The sequence below is a fragment of the Protopterus annectens genome, chromosome 2.part1 (assembly GCF_019279795.1).
Source record: "Protopterus annectens isolate FY-2018-M chromosome 2.part1, PAN1.0, whole genome shotgun sequence".
Lineage (NCBI taxonomy): Eukaryota > Metazoa > Chordata > Ceratodontiformes > Protopteridae > Protopterus > Protopterus annectens.
In genome coordinates this window covers 1,183,679,856-1,183,703,442 of record NC_056729.1, presented here as the reverse complement: position 1 = coordinate 1,183,703,442, position 23,587 = coordinate 1,183,679,856, and the positions used below count along the sequence as shown (strand labels likewise).

At 38.7% G+C, this 23,587-nt stretch overlaps 1 protein-coding gene across 6 annotated transcripts in view; it reads left to right on the top strand.

Moving 5' to 3' along the window:
• HMBOX1 (homeobox containing 1) overlaps positions 1–23,587 on the top strand; it is a 1,854,813-nt gene that overhangs the window by 1,545,224 nt on the left and 286,002 nt on the right. Inside the window, exon 10 of one of the 6 annotated variants that reach the window (XM_044062712.1) lies at positions 12,679–12,735. The exons of the other annotated variants lie outside the window; for them this stretch is intronic. Within the exon in view, the coding sequence (XP_043918647.1) occupies positions 12,679–12,714 (36 nt within the window). The 3' untranslated portion in view covers positions 12,715–12,735. The remainder of the gene's footprint in view (positions 1–12,678; positions 12,736–23,587) is intronic. 6 annotated transcript variants of the gene reach the window in all.

The following is a 23,587-nucleotide window of genomic DNA, read 5'->3' as shown; positions in this document are numbered from 1 at the left end:
TTATCTGATGCCAGACAAGCAAGAACAACTGACTCAATACTTCAAAATGATGGCAACAAAGACCCAACTCCCTGCAAGAAAAATTCTGCAGGCCTTGGGATTCATGGCATCTTGCATACTACTAATACCATTTGCAAAACTGCATATGAGGAAATTACAGTGGTACCTGAAAAGTGTATGGACTCAACACAGCCACAGCTTGGAAACAATGACACCACTCATTCCCTGTCTTCAACAGGAGTTTCTATGGTGGGCTCAGGCATGTCACCTCAACAAGGGTCAGCCTTTTATCCTACCCACAGCCAGGCAGACTGTAACAACAGATGCATCGGATTATGCCTGGCGAGCACACATGGCAGGACAGTGCATTCAGGGCAAATGGTCTACAGATCAAAGAAATCTGCATATCAATCAAAAAGAAATGCTAGCTGTACAAAATGCCCTAACAGCTTTCAAGGACCTCCTACATCCAGGACAACTCCTAATAAAGACAGACAACACCACGGTAATGTGGTACATAAACAAGCAAGGGGGCACACACTCCTACCCCCTATGCAGGCAAACAGTGACCTTGTGGAACACAGCACTGACCTACCAAGTTCAACTACAAACACAATTCCTGCCAGGAAAGAAAAACACATTGGCAGACGATCTAAGCAGAAACATCATGGATCCTCACGAGTGGCAACTACATCCACAAGTATTTGCAATGATAACTCAAAAATGGGGGTGCCCAGACATAGATCTGTTTGCCAACCCCCAAAACTGCCAACTTCGGAAATTTTGCACAAGGACATACCACCCATTAGCTTGGAAAGTGGACACCTTCTCATTCAGTTGGAAAACATTAACAGTGTATGCCTTTCCTCCACTGCCTCTTCTAGCAAAGGTGCTGCTGAAAGCCAGATTAGAGAGGCCACAAATGATACTCATTGCTCCAGACTGGCCACGCCAACACTGGTATCCAATACTAAGGAACATGGCTCAAGGCCCACCATGGATTTTGCCTCAAATTCCTCACCTGCTCACTCAGCAAAACAATCAGATTCTACACAGCCAGCTCAAGACTTTAAGTCTGGCTGCATGGCAAATTACCTAAGCAACCAGCCAACACTTCTCTCTAAAGCTGTTATGGATGTCATTCTGGAGGCCAGGAGGCCCAGCACCAGGAAAACCTACTCAGACAAATGGAAAAGATTTTGCGCCTGGAACTAGGCTAAAGGCCAGAATCCCCTTGTTCCAAATATTCCTCAGATTTTACAATATTTAACTGAGATGTTGCACAAAGGACTTTCTTTTTCATCTATTAATAACCACGCCTCAGCGATTTCAGCTCACTACAACACGGATCCTCCTATATTTTCACATCCACTGCTAAGACAGTACCTCAGAGGGGCTAAGAACATAAGACCGCCCCGGAGAGCACCAACACCAACTTGGGATCTCAACTTTGTCCTGGAAAAGCTTACACTGCCGCCCTTTGAACCAGCTTTTACAGCTGATTTACAGTTTCTATCATAGAAAACTGCCCTGCTGCTAGCAATAACTTCAGCACGAAGAGTCTCAGAGCTACAGGCCCTAATGGCAGTGGAGCCTTTCATCATTTTTTCATCAAGACAGAGTCGCTCTACGAACTAACCCTTCCTTTATGCCAAAGGTGGTATCCAGTGTGGCCCTAAACCAAACCATTCATTTGCCCACCTTTTTCCCAAACCCCCAGAACAAACGAGAAAGGCTCCTGCATTCTTTGGACATTCACAGGCAATTACGTTACTTCCTGGATAAAACTAAGGCTTTCAGAAAATCTGACCAGCTCTTTGTATCCTATGCTACAGGATCACAAGGAAAAGCTATCTCAAAACAGACCATTTCAAAATGGATAGGACATTGTATCCGTTTCTGCTACACACATCATGGGAAACCTGTACCTGCTAGCATTAGGCCCCATTCCACCAGGGCTACAGCTACATCAGCAGCCTTTCTCAGAGGGGTACCAACCAAGGATATTTTGGAGGCTGCAACTTGGAATTCAGTGCACACCTTCACCAAGCACTATCACCTACCTCTATACTCTAAAACCAGAGCTGGCTTTGCCACTGCAGTTCTGCAGGGCCTACTAGCTTCTCCAAACCCTGTTTAGTTCCACCGCCCATCCTTAGCTTTGGGATTCAACCCAAGTGTGATGACTGCAGCAGTGTAACACGATGAACCTAGTACAGTTTTGTACCTACCATAAATGTAGATGTTCGAGTGTTCACACTGCTGCAGTCCAAGTTACCCTCCCTCCATCCCCTCTGACCTAGCTGAACTTTTCTATACCTTTCTATTTTGACCAACCTTTGTGGTGTATTTGCTTGTAACTAAAGTTATTCCTTTTATTTCCTTTACATGTTTAATTAGCAACATGTATTGCCTATCTACTTGGGGGCACCGGAAATCTGGGGCAAGAAAAACTGAAGAAAATGGCGTTGGATGCCTCTTGTATACCCCTGGCGCACTGACGTCAGGGAAGAAGCGACAGCAACCGACGCTGGGCCAAGACTTTGGAACTCTGGCCAACTGCGGGACCGCCTGACGGCAGGATAACCCAAGTGTGATGACTGCAGCAGTGTGAACACTCGAACATCTACATTTATGGTAGGTACAAAACTGTACTTTTTTGTTTTCCTTTTTAGGTCCCCAGATACATCCTCACTATTGCAAAGCAAATTCCAGTCCCCACCTATAAGCAATATTCCCCGCTAAAAGCTAATTATTTCTCTCAGAGTGTTCTTAAGCTCCATTGTAGCAGTTTAGGTGGATATAAATATATCTCAGTGTAATCCTTCTCCCTTGCCAGTAGCTCCTTAGTACTGCAAATCTACAATTAATATATTTTTTCCTCTTCTATCATTGAAGTTCTTCTCACAATTAATATAAGTACTCCACTTTTCCTTTGTCCTAGATATTCCACTGAATAACCTTCCTGAAAGCCTTTCTTTATCAAATTAAGATGCTTATTTATTTGCAAATGTACCTCCTCTTGCATAGCTGTTTGCACTGTGCATTTTTATTCTAGTTCACTATTTTTTATATATATGTGAGATCCTTCATATTCAAAGATAATACGGAAAGTATTACCATTATGATAAGTTATTATTCCCACCTGTTATTTATAACAGCTTCTTTACATTGTCTAGTTTCAGGGTTTGTGTTGCATGCACTAATGTTTGGCAGGTTGATCTTTTATACAGTTCTTTCTTGTCATATCCATTTGAACCTATGCCACGTCTTACAAGACTTTTTGTTTTAATGAAAACCCTTAAAAACACCCCAGAACCTATTAACTTAATACATACACACACAAAACTATGTACATTTTCAAGTAATACAGTTTAATACTCACAATAGGAATGATTGTCCCAGATTGACAGCTGCTCTCATAGGCTTTAATTGACCTGTAATGAAAGTTATCCATATTAAGAAACATGATATAGCCTGTGCTGCTTCTTACACCAACTGCTTTTTCTTTGTGTATTATCTTTATTCCTCTCTCAGATGTAGAAAACAACTTGAATTCTTTCAGGAAACTTTATCTTTTAGCCATTGGAAAAAAAATTAGCTTTTTTTGCCCTCTTATCGTCTTGTCTCCACAGAAACATGAGAACCAGATACACAGTTGCTTTCAGCTACAAGCATCTCATGGTGCACTGAGAACATTTTTTTTGCTAAACAAAAGCTTTTCGGTATACATTCAGTGTTCTTTAATTTACTTGCTTCCACTTAAAAGTTGTTAGATCAAGCCAAGGGCCTTAATCCAGTTATTCCCCTATGCAGAAGTAAGAAAAAGCATATCAGTTTTACTTACATCATGCTCTTCATACCTTTACAACCTGTCCCTCACCTCACAAACCTGAGATTGCAGCCTGTTATTTTAAACATGCTTTTATGCAGGCTTTTTTTTCTCTTTTTACATTGTAGTGCCTACATTTCTTAAAACTAAACAAAGGAAAATAAGGGCACCTATTTACTTTATTATCCCTATAGCACACAAAAATAACAGAAAATGCTTTACTACTTAAGTTGCAATGTATGTCATGATTTATAAAAATACTGTTAAGAATAAATATTGTTTTACTTACAGTTACCTTTTTATTTCATCTCCTCCTCTCCTTAATGTTTTTCCAAACTTTAATGACATGAAGTAGGACATTTGCTTTGGGCTTCCAAATAAAGTTTAACAAAGTCAAAAAGTTTAATATTTCCATGTTTTCTTGTTCCAGCATAATTCTTAAATGTAATTGATGCTTTGTAATCCCACATTTGTTAATTTCTGAGTTGCTGGTTTTCTTCCTGTTGATCTCCATATCCCAGCTCCAGTCTTTGGCTCATTTCCAATCTACCCCCTTCTGCTTGACAGCTCACTTTTTGTTGGACAAACTTGTATTTCCTCCTTCCCATGATCTGCCTAAAAAAGTACCTTGACCTTTCAGGAAAAATATTCTAAAGATAGCTAGCTGGATACAGCAGTTTGAATCTCACACCTGCTTCTCAACATTCTCTGATTGCTAGAATTACATTTACTCCTCTTCGGCCTTGTGCACAGTGAGTAATCATTTTTATAAATACTGTACTGTCTCCAGCTTTTAGTAATTTGTCCTTCTGCCACAATTCTTTTCAGAATCATCTCTTTCTGTGAGTAGGATTGTATCTTTACTATTAGGGGTCTTAGCTGTTTTCTCATGATCAGGTTTGGAGCATACAATAGACGTGCCCTTTCAATTAGCAACTCCTGCTGTGGAATACCATTCCAGTTGCTTATTTATGCTTTCATAAAATTAATACAGTCTTTTAGTTCCAGTTTCTCTGGTACAGCAGAAAATCTCAGGTTTTCCCTATATGCTCTGTCCTCTAATTCTATCATTTTTGAGACATCTCTTCTTGAGCAGTCTCATATTCAACCAGCCTTTTCTTCATTTCAACCTCTGATTTTTGCAGTTTTATCACCTCATCTTTATAGCCGTTTAAAGATTTGTCCTATTTTTCCAGCCTTTTGTTATTTGAGTTGATATACTCTTTCAGTGTTTCATTTATTTTAATCAGCTCTGAACACACTTGACTTATTTTTTCCTGTAGATTAATGGAAATCATGTCTTGCACCAAAGCTGGAGCTTGAACTGCTTTTTGCTGAACAAATGTGGGATTCTTTCCAGCCAGTGTTTTATCATCACCTTGAGTGGTTCATCTTTGCTGGCATCCAGGTAGTGCACTTACTAGCCAGTAACTGGAATTTACTCAGAAAGACAAATTCAGTGGCTCTTTTCTAAGTTTCTGTTTTCCCACTGGAAAAGTCGAAATTAAGCTGTCAAGTCAGTCCGCAGCCATCTTGGATGCCCCCTGTAAATAGATATTTTGAGCATTTATGTCAGAACAGTTTAGTAAAAAATAAAGCAGTAGCTGCTATAGTAGAAATTTAGAGTGACTCAAAATTTAAGAATATTTTCTGGCAGTTGAATATGCAGTAACCATGAAAATAATACTGGGAGTATGCTTATCATTATAAACATTTGTTGTTATGTTTGTGACTGCGTTCTGTTAAGCTGCATTTAAGAAGGCACAGGAATAGTTTTATGAGACAAAACGTATACTGGATTTGTTTCCCACTGCCTTTATATGCATACAGTAAGACTGAAAGCAAGTCTCATAATGAAATTATTTTTTTAAAATAAGAAACATCTTTATTAAATTATCATGTATGACATAGGCAATCTTAGATTTACATAAATGAAAATAAACCATAGTGACACAGTCTTATTTGCAAACATTATCCCATTATCCGTTACATAGCGTGCTGACTCAGTTGTAGCTGCAGACATTATACATCACTTTTAATATATCCAGTCATTGTCAGTAGCTCATTCAAATCCTGCCTTCTTTTAAATCTCGTTCCTTCTCTGCATGTATTGCTCCCACGTTTCCCATTATTTGATGTGCTTATGCTTTTAATTTTAATTTGATGTCAATTGATTTTAATTACCATGTAGCCTTGCTATTTAAACTGAGTGCTTGACTTTGTATTTTTGAGATCTGATGAAGCGTGGTTACCCCATGTGAAAGCGTTTATCCTTTTGATTCTATCCTTGGAATAAACTGGATTTTATAGCCTTGGTGGTCCTACCTTGTTTCTTTTGTTTTATTTTCCATTTTTCCTACATAATTTGCTCCTATACTTTTCTAAAGATGCCAGTTCTGGCTGTTTTATCTCTGTTACTATCTTCGGTTCTTTTAGTAAAGTTGGTTTAAACTTTAATTTCCATTTTCTAGTAATTGCTTTTGTAGCAGCCATCATAATTAGACTCGGCAAGGCCTTACTATGTCTAAGCAGTTCCGCTTATGTATCATAGCTCAGAAAAAAATAATTTCCTTAGTTACTCCTATTTGCTTACCCAGCATCTCCAATAGAGCAGTCTGCCTGGAATCTTTAAAGTCTGCCAACTCAATATACTCCCAGAAAATATGTTCCCAGTTACCTCTTTCTTCCCCATCACACCTCCAACATTTGCTGTCTACCTGAGGAAAATTCTTTGGAGTCTACTTGGGGTATAAAAACAGCTAAGTAAACACTTCCAAAGATCCTAAATCTTGTAGATTTTTTTGCTTATTTGGGAGACATATATCCATTGTTTCTTTGTGAATTGCTTATCCAGTCTCTCTTCTCAATCCTTCCTCTCCTCGTCTGATTGATTATTATAGTTATCATGCAATGTTTTATATGCTGTACTAATTATTCCTTTCTTAACGGTGACATCTGTTTTAGATTCTACTAAAAATTCTATCATTGCTGGTCTTTTGTTTAGGACCCCTTATTTCTTTCTCTTTGCCTATACTCATATCAATCCTTGATAGGGAAGGCAATCTCTAACCTGCAGTCCAAATATGTTCTTGGCGTCTTCTCATTCTGTTATTTTTCCTTCTCTAGTTGTCTGCTCCCATTACTTTAGTTCCTTTGCCAGTTTTCTCCAATATATTCCAGCCCCCTCTTGCCTACTGTCTGTATCCGTAGTTGCAGGCATCCTTATCAGCAGAATCTCCTTTCTCCATTCCTGTGTTGGCTTAGTTCTTAGAATACTTTCTGCAACTTTATGAATATAATATTTTGTGTGATTATTTTTGTTCTCCTTAAAGATCTGCATCCAAAATCCCAGTCTTTCCTTTTTTCTTTAGCCACCCCCCCTCACATTTCATTATCTCTTTCCAGTTTGAATTATACTTTTCTATTTGTGCTGTATATAGGAACCTTAACTGTATTGTTCTGAAATACCCCTTCAACTTCAGTAATCTCAATCCGCCCAGTTCTATTGGAAGAATAAGCTTATCCCACTTGACTCTTGCCATTTCCCCCCCTCAGATAAAATCTTTCAGCTCGTTATTAATCGCTGTCCACAACTTCTCCTCTGGTTGATAAAAAATTGCCTGACCTGTGTATAAGGCTAAAGGGACTAAAAAGTTTTAACTGCCTGTATCTTACTGTGGATATCCATATAACAGAGCTTCCATTTTCTCAATTGTTGTATCATCTTTTGTTTAGTCTCTTCCCACATATGCTTAGCTGCCACACCGGTATTATTTTTAACCCATATTCTTATTAAATACTTCATTTTATCATGTCCCCATCAGTATGGATATTTCTGAACCATTTCGTAAGTGGGTACATAATTTACCGCTAATGCTTTAGTTTTAGCTTCATTAATTTTGTATCCCGAAAAGTTTTCCAACCGTCTCTATATGTTCCACAGCACTGTAATGTCCCTTTCTGGTTTTGTTAGGAATGAAATAATGTGATCTGCAAATAAAGCTAGCTTTTCTTGACTACCATGCAAATTATATCCTTGCATTTCTGAGTCCCTTATTTTCTTTGCCACTGGTTCTAAATATAATGCAAATAACAGAGGGGAGAGAGGACATCCCTTCTGGTTCCTCTTTTCAAGCAGAAATTATCATCAGAGAGGACCCCACCCAGTTTTAATTTTCGCCTCCGTTTCCTCTTATATCCTCCTAATTAACCTTATAATTTTGTCAGGGAATACAAACACTTCCATTGCTTTGCTCGTAAAGTCCCAGCTTACTCAATCAAATGCTTTCTCTGCATTAAGACTCACCAACAACAGTGGTATTTTCTTACAGTCTACTTCCCTCTGGATCATCACTGTTCTGTTAATGTTGTCAAAAGTTTGTTTCCTCTCCACAAAACCACATTGATTCATATCTATCAATGTTGGCGTCACTTTTGCCATTATAATCATAAACACTTTATAATCATGATTTAATATTGAAATGGGCCTGTATGATGCTTGATCTGATAGATCTTTACCCTTTTTAGGTATTACACCTACCACCACTTTCTTTCAGGATGTTGGTACTTCTCTTCTTAAAATACTGTTAAACAAATCCTTCCAAACATTTATCAGTTTTTTTCCCTCCTAGCTTCCAAACTTTCACAGGAGTACCATACATTCCTGGGGACTTTCCTGCAGATTGGTTATACATCACCATTTTTTATCTCATCTTCTCCTATCCTGTTAGTAATTGAGCCTCCTCTACCTCTATCCTTGGTATATTTAATTCTTCCATAAACATTTCCATTTGTACCTTTTCTTGATTTCCATATTTCTCTGTTTTTGCAGACTTTCCTAGAATTTCCAAAATATTTCTAATACTTCTGCAGGATTCCTTGTTATCTTCCTTGTTATAGGCACCCAAAGCTTGGCTACGGCCCTTTCTACTTTCTGTTGCCTGAGATGTTGTGCTAAAAGTTTTTGTGCTCTAGAGTTATTATCAAAAAGTAGTTGTTTAACAGCAATCTTTCTAAGCTCATGCATATTATCCAGGTAGTCCCTTATTTTCTGTTTAGCATTGTACAGTTGCTCCTCGTGTTCTGTGAGATCCCCCCATTTTGCAATACTTTAACATTTGTCAGTCCCACTAAATAATTCTTGTTCCTTCTTAACCATATATTCATTTATTTTATTTCCACCGTATCTTTAAATTCCACTTTAATTTTATCCCACTCCCTAGCTGTATTTTCAGAAGAAATTTCTATTTTCTTTAATAGCTATTGAAGAATTTCCACTACCCATTCCTTAAATTCCTCTTTTTCAACAGCTAGGTGGGAAAGTGCAAGTGTCTCATTTTTATTTCATTTCCCTCTGTTTTTATTTTAGTTATTATTGGCGCATGATCTGAAATAATTATTGGGTGCATATCAAGACTTTCAAATAAATGCACGTTCCTTTGAAATATAAATTCTTTCTAGCCTAGCCCAGTCTTTGTATCTTGGGGAATAATATGTAACTTCACTCCTAACTCGTAGTATTGAATTCACATCTTCTATGCTAAATATTTTCACAAATATATTTAAAAATCTACCCTCCTTTGTTTTATTTTCCCTTCTGGGCCCCAACACATCTTCACTAATGCAAATCAAATTGCAGTCCCCACCAATAAGTAATATTCCTTGCTGAAAGCTGATTATTTCTTTCAGAATTTTCTTAAGTTGCATTGTAGCAGTTTTGGGGGAATCTAAATACATGCCATTGTAATCCTCTTCCCTTGCCACTAGCCCCTTAGCAGTACAAATTTGCTATTATTGTCTTTTTATCGTCTTCTATTACTATTGGAGCTCCACTTGCAATTAATGTAAGTACTCCTCTCTTCCTTTGCCCCAGGTATTCAGCTGAGTAACCATCCTGAAAACTTTTCTTTATCAAATTCACATGTTCAGATCTTTCCAATTGTGTCTCCTGTAGTATAGCTGTTTGCATTCTGCATTTTAATGTAGTTCACTACTCTTTTTTTTGTATTTATCTGTGAGACCATTAACATTTAAAGACATTATAGAAAGAATCATATACCTGCAGGATTATTATTCCCACCTTTTATGAGTAACAGCTTTTGTATTTCATGCATGCACAGTTTGGCAGGTTAATCTTTTATACAGTTGTTTCTTTTCCTCTCCATTTGAGCCTATGTTACATCTTGCAGAACTTTTTGTTTTATTGAAAACCCTCAAACAAAAATACACACACACACACACACACACAAACCCACCCCTAAACCTGTTCACTTAATAACACACAAAACCTTACACGTCTTCAGATGTTCAAGTTTTACTCTCCTAAAAGGAACAAATGTTCCAAAATGACAGACACAGACTCAAGCTAAACTAAAAGAAAGATTATCCATGCTAAGATGCCTGGTAGAGCCTGTGATTCTGTTAATGTCTGGTTTTGCCTTATCTTTACAGCTCTCTCAGCTAGGAAAACACTTGAATGCTTTCAGAAAACATTTTCTCCAAGTCATTTCTCTTTTTCAGATTGTCTGCTAGAGACATGAGAACCAGTTACAAAACTGTTTACTAGAAAAAATGCCTTATAATATTTGATATCCATTTTCATTTACTTGCTTTCTCTTAAAACTTGTTACTATATAAAGCTAATGGCTTTAATGCAGTCATTCCCCTATGCAAGAATGAGAAAAGGCACAGTAATTTTTCTTTTGTCATGCTCTTTTAATCATTTTTTTACATTACAATGCCTGCATTTCTTAAATCTGAACAAGGCAAAAGAGAGAAGAAGGGAGAAAGAAAAAAGACAGAGGCACCTGTGTATCCCCATTACATTTGAAAATAACTGAAAATTTGTACTTTATAACTGCAGAGAAAAATCATGCACCATTTAAATAGTAGTATTAAGAAAAAAATTGTTTTACTACGGTTAATTTGCCCCTCCTCCTCTCCTCTCCCCTGAGTATTTTTCTGAACATTAATGACATTGAAATAAAGTCCCCTACAAGTTTAACAAAGTCCAAGAAAGTCCAATATTTCCAGAGTTTTTTGTTCTATTCCTGTTCAGCTCCATCTCCCAAACCCTGTCAGTGCTTCATTTCCAGTGCACTCTGGATTCTTGTAGTCAACTCCTGTGCTTTTTTCCCTCTCTCAAGCATTTTCCATGGAAACACTGAGAAACGTTTCACTGGCACAGTCTCTCTGCGGTCTTTATTACCAGAAAAAAACAAGAAGCAGAACTTAAACCTGTGTGTTTCTTCCTTAGAATGTACTTTATCAAAAATTATTTTGTTCATCCGGGGAAAAATGTTTTGAAGATAGCTGGGTACAGCAGTTTGAATCTCATGCCTGCTTCTTACATTACCTGAATAATGGAATAAATTTACTCCTCTTCTACCTGGTGTACACTGAGTAGTCACATTCCACAAATGTTCTGTTGTCTCCCACTTTTAGTACTTTGTTCTTCTGCCACAGTTTTGTCAGAATTAACTCCTTCTGCTGGGAAGATTGCATCTTTACTATTAAAGGTCTAGGTTGTTTTCTCATAACTAGGTTTGGAGTATAGAAGCAATGTGTCCTTTCGATTAACTGTTCCTATTGTGGAATACCAGTCCAGTTGCTTATTTGCACTTTCATGAAATTAATACAGTCTGTTCCTTCCAGCTTCTCAGGTACAGCAGAAAATCTCAGGTTTTCCCTATGTGCTCTGTTCTCTAATTCTATTATTTTTTGAAACATCTCTTCTTGTGCAGTCTCATATTCAGCCAGCCTTTTCTTCATTTTGACATCTGAGTTTTATTACTGTATCTGTTTAAAGCTTCTTCCATTTTTTTCCATCCATTTACTGTTTGAGTTGATATACTCCATCAGTGTTTCATTTATTTTAGTCAGGTCTGTGTGCAGTTTCTTTATACTTTCCTCAATGTTACTGGAAGTCATGTCTGGAGTTTGCACTGTTTTTTGCTGAACAGGTACAATACGTTTCCCGGTTAGTGTTTTTTGTCGCCTTTTTCAGCTGATTTTCCTTCAGGTCCTCTGTATTTTTTTCCTGGCATCCAGGCAATGCAGTTATTACCCAGTCACTGAAATGTACTCAGAAATCTAGGTCCGCTGGCTTTCTCTGCTAAGTTTCTGTTTTCATGCTTTGTGGGAGAACTAAAATTAAGCTGTTACTCAGTGTGCTGGCATCTTGGAAGTCCCCTCGTATGCAAATTATTGTCCCAGGGCCACAGTTGAAGACATCCACTTCGTACCTGTCCACCTCTTCACACACAAATTCTGGATAAAGCCAAAAATAATAGGGGGACAATACTAGTGACATATTTTAAATACTATATAAACTTATAGAAAGTTACTAGAATAACAGGTTTTGTATTAGCATGCTTTTCTGAAGGACATGAAGTCTGAAACTCAATTGTCTGTCATTGTGTAGTGATTTCAGTGATTTGCCAGAACACCACAAATTTTAAGAGGAACAGGCCAAAAACGAGGCAAAATCAGGACTTTCTGTGAAATTCTGGACAGTTGAGAGGCCTGCTTCAGTAGTGTTTCATGAGTTTTACTGATTAACAGCTAAAAAGAGTGGCAAATCTACAGACAAAATACACTATTCTAAGAGTTTTACATTTTACTTTCTCAACTACACATAGACTTTATAGAAGCTTAGTGTCGTCCCCAGTACATGACAAATGAATTCCTTTGTGAGGTGGAAAATGAGGTTTGCAGGATGCCTCATAACTTTCATCTCTGTTTGTTCCTTTTTTATGTTAATACTGTAGTTTTTGACTGATCTGTGAAGCAGTGTAACTGAGTAAATAGCTGAAACAGACATGGACTCCTCACTCCTTCCTCTGCAGGGTTGTGTCACTGCTGATTTCCCTGGTACCATCTGAGATATGTGCCTTCCTGAGACGGTAAGATGCATGTAATTTGTATCATGGTGGAAACGTCTTGAATTTCAGCATTTATATGGTCAGGCTTCTTCCATAATTTAAAAAAAATGAGTAATTGCTTGTTTTATTAATAACGAAAACTGTATAAACTAAATTTACTTAAGATAAAATGGTAAGTTAAGGTAAAAGGATACAGCCAACCATTTGACACACTTGTGTTCATCAGTGTTTCCAGGACTAGGGTCTAAATACTATAAGGAAAGACTCATCATTTGTGAGACTGATTTATGTGTTTGTATGTGTATGTTTGCATGTGAGTGCATGTGCAGATACGGTAACAAATAAGATAAACTGTGAAAAGTAAACTATTGTTGGCCTCTGCATCAAGAGGACTGAGTGCTGCCAATCCCTCTGCATTGCTTTAGTCTCAGATCAGTCTGAGCTAACATTTGTTTCTTCATATATATTACATTGTATACAACAGGTAGAGAAAGACGAGGCAGGGGAGTACAAACTGCAAGCCAGAGGCTGCATATAGTGCCAGGACTGGATAAAATTGTTGTAAGCAGTGGCTGAGTTGGCGTGAAGAATGCTCTGGTGAGGACTGGCAGTGGTTAAGAACAGAGGAAAAAAATATACAGTAAAGCCTTTCAGTGGTGGAAGTAGTTTTGTTAATGGATACTGAACGTATGATCAGAATGCGCATTCAGGAATAATGAGATATTGCATTGAGGGGCTCTCTCTGCTAATTGGGCATGAGGATTCTGTCTTTTGTTGTCACTTCACATGGCTGTTTTAAAAAAAAAAAAAGTATCCACTTTGGGTGCACTTGCCAGTATCCCTGCAGCAGTGCTAAGTGTAAACATACTGCAGCAATCCCTGAGATCAAAGACTGAAGAAGTTGTAGACTTCATTCTTTTGAGAAATACAGTGTTAACTTTGCACATATGCATATAGACCAATATCTCTCTCTATATTTATATACCTAAATATAGATGTAACTGTAGCTATAGATGTACATACACACACACACACATATGCATATATATATATATATATATATATATATATATATATATATATATATTGTGTGCGCGTGTATGTGTAATTCTGTAATGTGTATATGCACACACACACACACACACACACACACACACACACACACACACACACACACACACACACACGTGATGCTTGCTTGTTTGGTGGCAAGATTTTTAGGGCCTCCTTAAGGAAAGAGTGAGAAAAGAAATCAAGTCATGCAGTAGAAGAAAGAAAATGGGAAGAGGAAACTACTATCCCAGATAAGGAAAGAATAACAGCACAAGGTTTTCAGTGAAGATGTATGCCTACAGATGGAGAAGAATTTGGAAATGAGGTGAGAAAGAAGCATATGAAGATACCATGGGAAAGGCAATAAAACTGATATGGAAGACCAGGATAACACTATAGATAAAGATAGTAAGGGGGAAGTCACTGATGAGCATTTTTTTTTCATTTACACAGAAGGAATTGAGAATTGATTACTTCACTGGAAAAGATGAGAGAGAATTTTGGCAATAGTCAAGAGTAGGCAAAATTGTCAAATTAGTTAATTTTATTTACTTATTTATTTATTGTTTATTTTTGCCTCAGCTGCCTGTCGGTTATCAGCTTCCTACCAGTCAGTCATATCATTTATTACCCATCAGTGGGACAAACGTTAACCAGAAGGAGACATCATTTAGACTGCCATCAGGGGTATTTGAGTTGTTTTGTTTTTCACCCTTTCCCCCTCTCCCCCTCATGCAGTCAGTGAAGCACTGAGGGTTACTTGCTGTTGGCTGACCACAGATGCCATCCCCTCACTTCCTCTAAGCAGCCCTACCTCTCCCCGGAAGCATGAGTACTGGATTCTTGGGCCTCCACCAGGGACATTCACTGACTCATTGTGCCCCAGAGTGCGTACAAACCTCTCTCAGAAAGGTGAGTGTTAAACACCTCTTTACCCCCCCCCCCTCCAAACTCCTCCAGAGACAAGACCAAAATTCAAACCACTGTGTCCTGGAGTTTAGTCAGGGCTCCATCCCTCTGTGCCAGGGAGCAAGGTTAATTTGCTTCTTTGTTGATGTGCATGTGTTAAAGACAGCATCATCATGGGAGATTAAAGGAGAGAAACGGATAGATGGAAGAATGTCTAGAATAGTAGTAAAGGAACTTGGATCTTCCAGGGTATAACACTCAAGGTCTGGATAGGCTGCCTGTCAAATTTTAACTATATGTACCTCTTCTCTCATAGCTAGTGAGGACTTTGTACATCTTCTATTTTAGTAGATGACAGAGGTCCTGAAAGAGGTATGACCCTAGCAACTACCTTGGGATATGATCTTAGAAGTTGTTGGCGTCAACCAACAACTAGCTGAATAATCAGATCAAGGTCTCAACTCTCCTATACCCTGTGAGTGGTCTTTAGAGTCCCGTGGCTTGAGTTTTGTGTTTCCACTAAAGAACGTAGGCTTTTTTCTCAGCAACACTCACTCCCCCCAGTCCAGAAGGGCACAAACGTCCATAAAGAGGAGAAAATAATAAAATAAACTATTTCTGTGATGAATGTTCCCAAACCAAAAAGTAATTAAAAGACAATTATTGGGGAAATGCAGGAAATGTATTGACAAATGCCATGCTGTCACCTCTTTTATGAGACTTCTTCAGAATGCATAAAAGTGCATCACTAACTCAATAAAAATTGTTAAAGGTCTAGCATATGTATACACTTAACCAGTACAACAGCATATTTAAAAACTGCATTTGCATATGTAATATGCATATGTAATGAGGAAAGGGAGAGTCCCTTGGATCCTTTTGCACATGGGACCATGGTTCACATACTTCTGCCCAGTCAGCTGAAGTTTGATGGGACTTGTATTCTTATGCATGCAGGAGCACACCTTTAGGAAACATTTACCTTTCTGGCTAGAGGCCCATTTTGCTGCTGGTAGACATGTCCACATAGATTGGTCTTTCCCCTTTGCTTACTTTTTGCATGCTGAACCCCACTCACATTGGTCATGTGTGAACATGTGTGCTATTTTGCCTCTTCCAAAATAATTCACAGTACCATGGAAAATAAAACATTTGTATTATAACCTCATTCCTTCCCAGTATATATTACTCCCACAACTCCCAATTTTTCCTATGCAAATTTGATCCTACCCTTTCTAAAGATCCCAATTGCAGTTGTTTTACCTATGTTACTGTATTCACTACTTCTACACAGTTTCCTTGAAATAGCCACCACCATTTATCTAGCGGAAAATAACTGGTGTTCCAGTACTGCAGAAGTATATGTTGAGAAGCAATGGATTCTAACGGGGACAACATTTTTTTCCTGGTCCAATCCACAGGCTAACCAGGCATTATTCAGTTTGGACTCCCTGCTGACTCATTTGCTGCTCCAGGCCTTACAACCCATTGGTTACCCTAGGGGTAACAGTTGGATACTGACAGTGATGTCATCACTTGTGGTCAAGGATCAGGATTTTAGGCTTATCCTCATCTTCCCTTCCATGGCTTTGACTTTCTGTGTTATGCTTGCATCCAGTGAGCATGAGCTACCCACATGCTGTCCCTGGTTTGTGATGCAAGCATAGGTCACAGTCCTCCCCCAGGCTGATTGCAGCCCATTCCCCCAGGTGGCATTAGCAGCCTGACTCCCACCTTTCCATGCCAAACCCTTTTCTGCTGCAATATCAGTTTAAATACGGTCATCTGGGACATAGTTATGGCTTCATCTGTCTAAGTCACAAAGCTTGTAAGAATAAACAGTTGTTAATACCAGAAGTACAGAAAACTAATCCTGGATTCCGTATACTGTAAGATAATGGAAGTTCCGTAGAATTGTTAGAACAAACAAGAAGTTATAAACCATTAATTTTGTATCTTAAGACAACCCCGCCATACATGCAGCCAGTTACCTACTAGTTTTTATTGATGTCTGTTTTATGAGGTGGAGTAAAATCTGTCAAGCATCCTCCAAAGACTAGTCTAAGCCAGTGTTAACAGAAAGAAGGGATGTTATTGAACTTAGTATATTATTAAGAATTATTTAATTTCAAAACTGCAGTAAGTGATTTAAGTTTCTGTGAATCTAAGAATAGATACTATATTTCTATTAAATCAAAAGCCTTATAGGTAGCAGTGGACAATAAGCCATCTCAGAAAAAATACCACTGTAATTTTGTTCTGCACATAATACTATGGATTGTAAAATCTGAGTAGTTGTCGTCATATTCATTTTTTTTGATTGAATCCAAAATGAAAGTGAAAAAGGAGAGAGATGACTGAGATTATCAAGTGTAGGGATTAGTTTTCCAGTATGTCTGCTCCATGACAAACATTTAATTCCTTCTTTAACTACATCTTAACTAAGAATGTGTCTTCTGCAAAAGAGATATTGTTTATCTGTATAATTTAGAAAAAAACAAATTAATATCTTTTTGAGAAACTTAAGATCAGAGTATAATTTCTGAGAAATATGCAAAAAGTTTCCAAAATGTGTTTCTTGGCAATTTTAACCTTGTTATTAAATTTATTTAAAGGAAAAAGATGCCTGCTTCTCTACCTCCTCAAAATGGAGGAAAAAATATATCTTTGAATTTGAATAACACGTTTGCTTGTATAACAAAGTGTTTATTTTTGTTGCATTTAAAGTGATTCTTTGATTCTTGTTTGTGGGTTTGTAGTATTTTTTTCCTGTATGTTTATTTATCAAAATGCACTCGTACCAAGGTTTCATAAATATTGAATTGAGCTAAAAGCTTGGACTGGTTTCAGAGAATTCACTCACAAAGCCACACGGGGGCTAAATAATGCAGTCAGATTAAATATGCAGTAGTGGCTTTGCACATTATGATCAGAATAAGGAGTCAACTCGCTAGCAAAACCACAACATGTCATGTAATGACTGTCACAGTATAGCAGCAGTCATATGATCTCATGAGCTCTTAGATTGTATGTACCATGCTTGAAACAATCCACTTTCATAATAATTTGCTGCTATGAACCCAGTTGATAGCCAAGCCAATAGATGCATAGCAAAATCCCTACCATTACTATATTAGTAATGGGAAGGAAATAAGTGTCTAAGACAAGTATAAAAGGGGGGAGACAAGCAGAAGAGCACACAAAAGTGCAAGGAGAAAGGAAAAGTGATATAAGAAGGGAAGGCAATGTTGTTAGTTTTTTTTGGTGGGGTGCAGGTGCCCTTTATATATTTTATTTTTTTTTAAACAAGAAGCATCTTTATTAAATTATCGCTTATGACTCAGGCAGTCTTACATGCATATGAATGAAAACAAACCATATTGACATAATCTTAGTTGCAAACATTATACATCACAAACCATTGGCTTAATTTTAGTTGCAAACATCATACATCACTTATAATCTACCCAGTCTTTGTTAATCAAACATTACACAGCTCATTCAAATCATGCCTTCTTTTAAACCTCATTCCTTCCCTGTGTATATTGTTCCCACAATTCCCATTTTTTTCTTATGTAATTTGCTCCTACCCTTTTCTAAAGATCCCAATTCCAGTTGTTTTACCACTGTTATTGTATTCACTACTTCTAGTACAGTTGGTTTAGACTTTGATTTCCATTTTGTAGTAATTGCTTTGTTTGCCAGCCACCATAATTTGACTCAGCAAGGGCTTACTATCTGTAGGCAGTTCTGATTCTGTGTCATAGCTCAGAAAATTCATTTCCCTAAATACACCAATTTGCTCACCCAGTATCTCTGATAGCATAGTCTGCAACAATTCTTCAAAGTTTGCCAACTCATTACACTACCAGAAAATATGTTTCCAATTTCTTCTCCATCACACCTCCAACATTTGCGGATTACATGAGGAAGAATTCACTTGAGTCTACCTGGGGTATAAAGATACCTATGTAAACATTTCAAAGCAAAAATCCTGAATCTTCTAGATTTTGTTGCATATTTAGGAGACATGTGTATACCCCCATTGTTTCTCTGTGAATTGCTTATCCAATCTCTCTTCCCAACCCTTTCTAACCTCCTCTGATTGATTCTTATAGTCACCATGCAATATTATATATGCTCTACTAATTATTCTTTTTAACAGCAGCTTCTGCTCTACATTGTACTAAAAACTCTACCAGTGCTGGTCTTTCGTTTAGGACACACCTATTTCTTTCTCTTTGCCTATACTCTGATGTCAGTCCTTGATAGGAAGGCAATCTCTAACCTGCAGTCCAAATAAATTATTGGTGTCTTCCCTTTCTGTTACCTTTCCCTCTCTAGTTATTTGGTCCCATTACCTTGGTTCCTTTGCCAATTTTCACCAATGAATTCCAGCCCCCTCTTGCCTATTGTCCATATGCCTAATTCCAGTCATACCTGTTAGCAGAATCTCCTTTCACCATTCCCTTGTTGGCCTAGTTCTTCGAATACTTTCTGATTTCTGATATTCTTTGTGATTACTGTTATTCCCTTAAAGATCTGCATCCAAAATCCCAGTTTATCCTTGTTTCTTGAGCTTCCCCCCTTTTCATCATCATCCTTTCCACTTTGAATTATAAGTTTCTGCTTGTGCTATGTATAGGAGCCTTAACTGTGTAGCTCTGAAATACCCCTTCAAATCGGGTAATCCCAGTCTGCCTTGTTCTGTTGAAAGAATCTCCATATCCCACTTGACTCTTGCCATCTTCCCCTCCCAGATAAAATCCTTCAGGTCTTTGTTAATTGCTCTCTACAACTTCTCCTCTGGTTGATAAAAATATGAGTGACCTGTGTATAAGACTAATGGGACTAAAAACATTTTCACTGCTTATATTTGCTATCAATATCCATGTAACAGAGCTTCCAATTTCTCAGGTTTTTGTATTATCTTTTGTTTAGTCTCTTATAGGTTCATAGGTTAGTACTACGCTATCGGCCCTAGGGCCTATACAAGCCTAGCCATAACAAATCCCTGGATATTCTTCCCAAAATATATACTTCCCTTCTTCACACATATCCTTAGCTGCCACACCAGAATCATTTTAATTCATACTCATAAGTACTTCATTTTATCATGTCCCCATAAATATGGATATTGTTGGACCAATTTGTGTGTGGGTACATAATTTACCGCTATTACCTTTGTTTTAGCTTCATTAATTTTGTGTCCAGAAAAGATTTGAAACAGTCTCAAAATGTTCCACAACACTGAAATGTCCTTTTCTGGTTTTATCATGTTTAAAATAATATCATCTGCAAATAAAGCCAGCTTTTCTTGACTACCATGCCAATTATATCCTTGAATTTCTGAGTCCCTTTTTTTCTTTGCCAGTGGTTCTAAATGTAATGTAAATAACAAAGGAAAAAGAGGACACCCCTTCCTGGTTCTTCTACTCAAGCAGAAATTATCAGAGAGGAACCCACCCCCTTCAATTTTCACCTCCAATCCCTCATATGTCCTCAGAATGCAAATGCTGCCATTGCCCAGCTCCTAAGGTCCAGCTTACTCTGTCAAATGCTTTCTCTGCATCAAGACCCACCAACAACAGTGTTATTTTCTTATATTCTTCTTCCCCCAGATCATCAATGTTCTGTTAATGTTGTCAAATGTTTGCCTCCCATCCACAAAACCGTCCATTTCTATCAATTTTGGCATCACTTTTGCCATTCTCTTGGTCATTATAGACATAAACACTTTATAATCATGTTTAGTATTGAAGTTGGCCTGTATGAAGCTGGGTTTGATGGGTCTTTACCCTCTTTAGGTATTACATCTACCGCCGCTTTCTTCCAGGATGTTGTTACTTCTCCTTTTAAAATGCTGTTAAAACCTTCCAGATTTTATCAGTTTTTTCCCTCCTAGCTTCCAGACATTCACAGGAATACCATCTAATCTGAAGTTGTTAATCTTCTTCCTATTCATCACTGATGGGTTCGGTTCCGAGACCACGGAACCGAGTCAACATTATACCAAGCTTGCATGCACCAAAAACTCTCAAGCTAAGCTACTACCCACAATGCCCTTCACTCAGTTACCTCAGATCTTGTTTGCCGCACAGCCATATAGCAGCGTTTCAGCAAGCTCTCCAGCTAAGTGATTTATCTTATATATTTACAGGTTTTTGTGAAATATTTTCTCGTTACTTGCTTCTTCTTTGATATCTTTCTATACTCAGCTGTACCCACAGGTATCCCTTTCGTACCATTGTTGGTATTATGGACTTTCTACCCTTGTGGTAACGTATTACCATTGTTGGTATTTCCTGTCTCTTTACTTTCTTCACTTTTCTCACTCTCATTTTTGTGTGACAGTGTTCGCTATTATGTCTGAGAAGAAGGGAACTATGGGGTTTAAACACTGCCCTTCTTGCAGTGGTAAACTTCCGAGTAGCGACCTTCATGAAGAGTGTGTGTACTGTTTGGGGGTTCCGCATTTGTCGGAGAAACCCCCATGTGATATTTCTGCTAGCTTCAGTCAGCAGACTTTGAATGAACGTCGGAATAAATTGATTCTGAAGGGCCTGCTTTCGCCTTTTTCGGAGGCTATTTCTGCGATGGAGGTCTCATCCCCTCCTTCTGTGGACAAAAAACATCCTTGCTCAGACCCCTCTTCACCGGCTGGTGACAGAGGTAAAAGCCATAAGCACAAGGCCCAAAAGCCTTGCTCTGAGCACCATACTACCTACTCTGATATTCTTCGTGTTTCACTGTTGCAGTCATTACATTTGGGATATCTGCTTGCAATAGACCTCAGTCAGCCTGATTAACAAAGTCTTGGGTCCTGCGTCGGATGCTGTCCCTTCTTCCATGACGTCAGGTCGTCAGGGGTATAAAACATGCAGATGATGCCATTACATCAGTCTTTCTTGCCGTGCGGTGCCCGAAGCAGAAGCAGTTCGCAAGTGCCGGTCGGCCAACTCCTGAAATTTTTGTTTTCGAGTTTCAGAACCGACATCTTCAACTAAAGCTAAGTACCCCATTGGGGAAACCTTTTCTTTCTCCTTACCGATGTCAGTATAAGTTAATAATTGCATTACTTGTGGAAAGCAAATACCTCACAAAGATTTTCATTCGTACTGTATTCCTTGCCTAGGCCCTGACCACGATGTACCCTGCTGTCGGTTTTGTCCCTTATTTAATCAGCACACTATCCGTCGTCGGTATATTTTTGCCTCTAAATATTTTGGTTCTCGGTTCAACTATCCAGAAATGTCGTTGGTTAGCCATCCGACTACCGGAATTCCAAAAAAACACAAAGATAAAGACAGAGACAGTCTGCCTAGGTCCAAAACTCCCAACGACGCTTCTCCTAAGTCAGTCGCCTGTTTGCCGGTACTCAGTGAGGCGCTTTTGCAGTTCCCGATACCCGCTACTTCTGATTTGCAGACCTCTACTGAGACCCATTCGGAGTCCGGTATGCCGCAAGATGCTTCAACTGTGGAACCTGCGGATGTCTTTACCTTGGATGGGTCCGGAGCTGCTGTGCAGGCACTGGCTTCTGAGGGTGTATTCAGGCCTATGGACTTGCATATTAAACCGACGCCCCCTTCTTCTTTTAGGCCTAGATCTCGAACCATGCCTAAGAAACCGACGCCCAAGCCGCATGCTCAGGCCTCTATGCCTAAAAACAAATGGTAAGAATGGCTGAAAATCTTATAACTTTAATCAGGGGAAGTCAACCCCCCACCACCACCACCACCACCACCACCACCACCACCACTTCTAAGAGACCTAGGACTGAAGTTGTTTATGAATCTTCTGACCAGGATTCTGATTTTTCTGATTCTTCTGATGATCTGGATTTACCCTTATCTACTTATGAGGATTCTGATGCAGAGGACTCTATCCCCTCTGCTTCCCCTCCAGAGGATTTTTCTTTTGGTGAAACCTTACATACTCTAAGGGAGCATTTTCACTGGGAAAGCCAGGATTTTTCTGATTCAAAAAAGAGGCTTAGGGATTTCTTACTCCTGCCTCATCACAGGCCTTTAGCCATACCTCCTGTACTAGACATTGTTGATGATGCCTTTTCGGAATCTAGTTTGGCCCCTGATTCTTTGCATTCTGCTCCCAGAAAACCTGACAGATATTACAGGGTTCCTGATTCACACAAGTTCCTTTTCAAAAATCCTGTTGCGGACCCAGAGACTATTTCACAGAGACCAAAGGGCATTAAGGCTTCTACTGCTAAAAATCGTACCTCTTCTGGAGCTGGATAGATGGGTTAAGAAGGTTTACACTTCTGCAACCTTGTTCATTAGGGCTTTAAACTGCCAGTTTCATATGTTAACGTATCAACAACATGTTACTGGATTGCTTAAACAGAAAATGATGTTGATTCCTGACTGTGCTGAAAATAAAGAATTACAGGATTTAATGCATTCTCCTGAACAGGTTGGTAAACATACTTTGCAATGTGGATTTGATTCATTAGAGGCCTCTTGCAGGGCTGCTGTTACTGGGTCTGTGCTCAGAAGGCATTCTTGGCTTAAGGAGCAATCTTTGCCTGATCATGTTAAAGCTAAACTGTTGGATGCTCCCTTAAATCAGGACCGTCTGTTTGGCAACAAAGCTGAGGAAGTTCTTAAAAAGATGGAAGATAAAGCTAAATCTATGCAAGCTGTTAAAGATTTCATGCAAGATGTTCATCGTGCATACAGCTGCAGTCATTACAGATGGGTTATCCTGCCGTGAGGCGGGTCCTCGGTCGGCCGAATTCCAAAGTCTAGGTCCGGCGTCGGTTTTCGTCGCTTCTTCCCTGACGTCAGTGTGGCAGGGGTATAAAAGAGGCAGCTGACGCCATTTTCTTCAATCTTTCTTGCCGCGCAGTTCGCAAGTGCCAGTCGGCCAGCTCCTGAGATTTACGAAA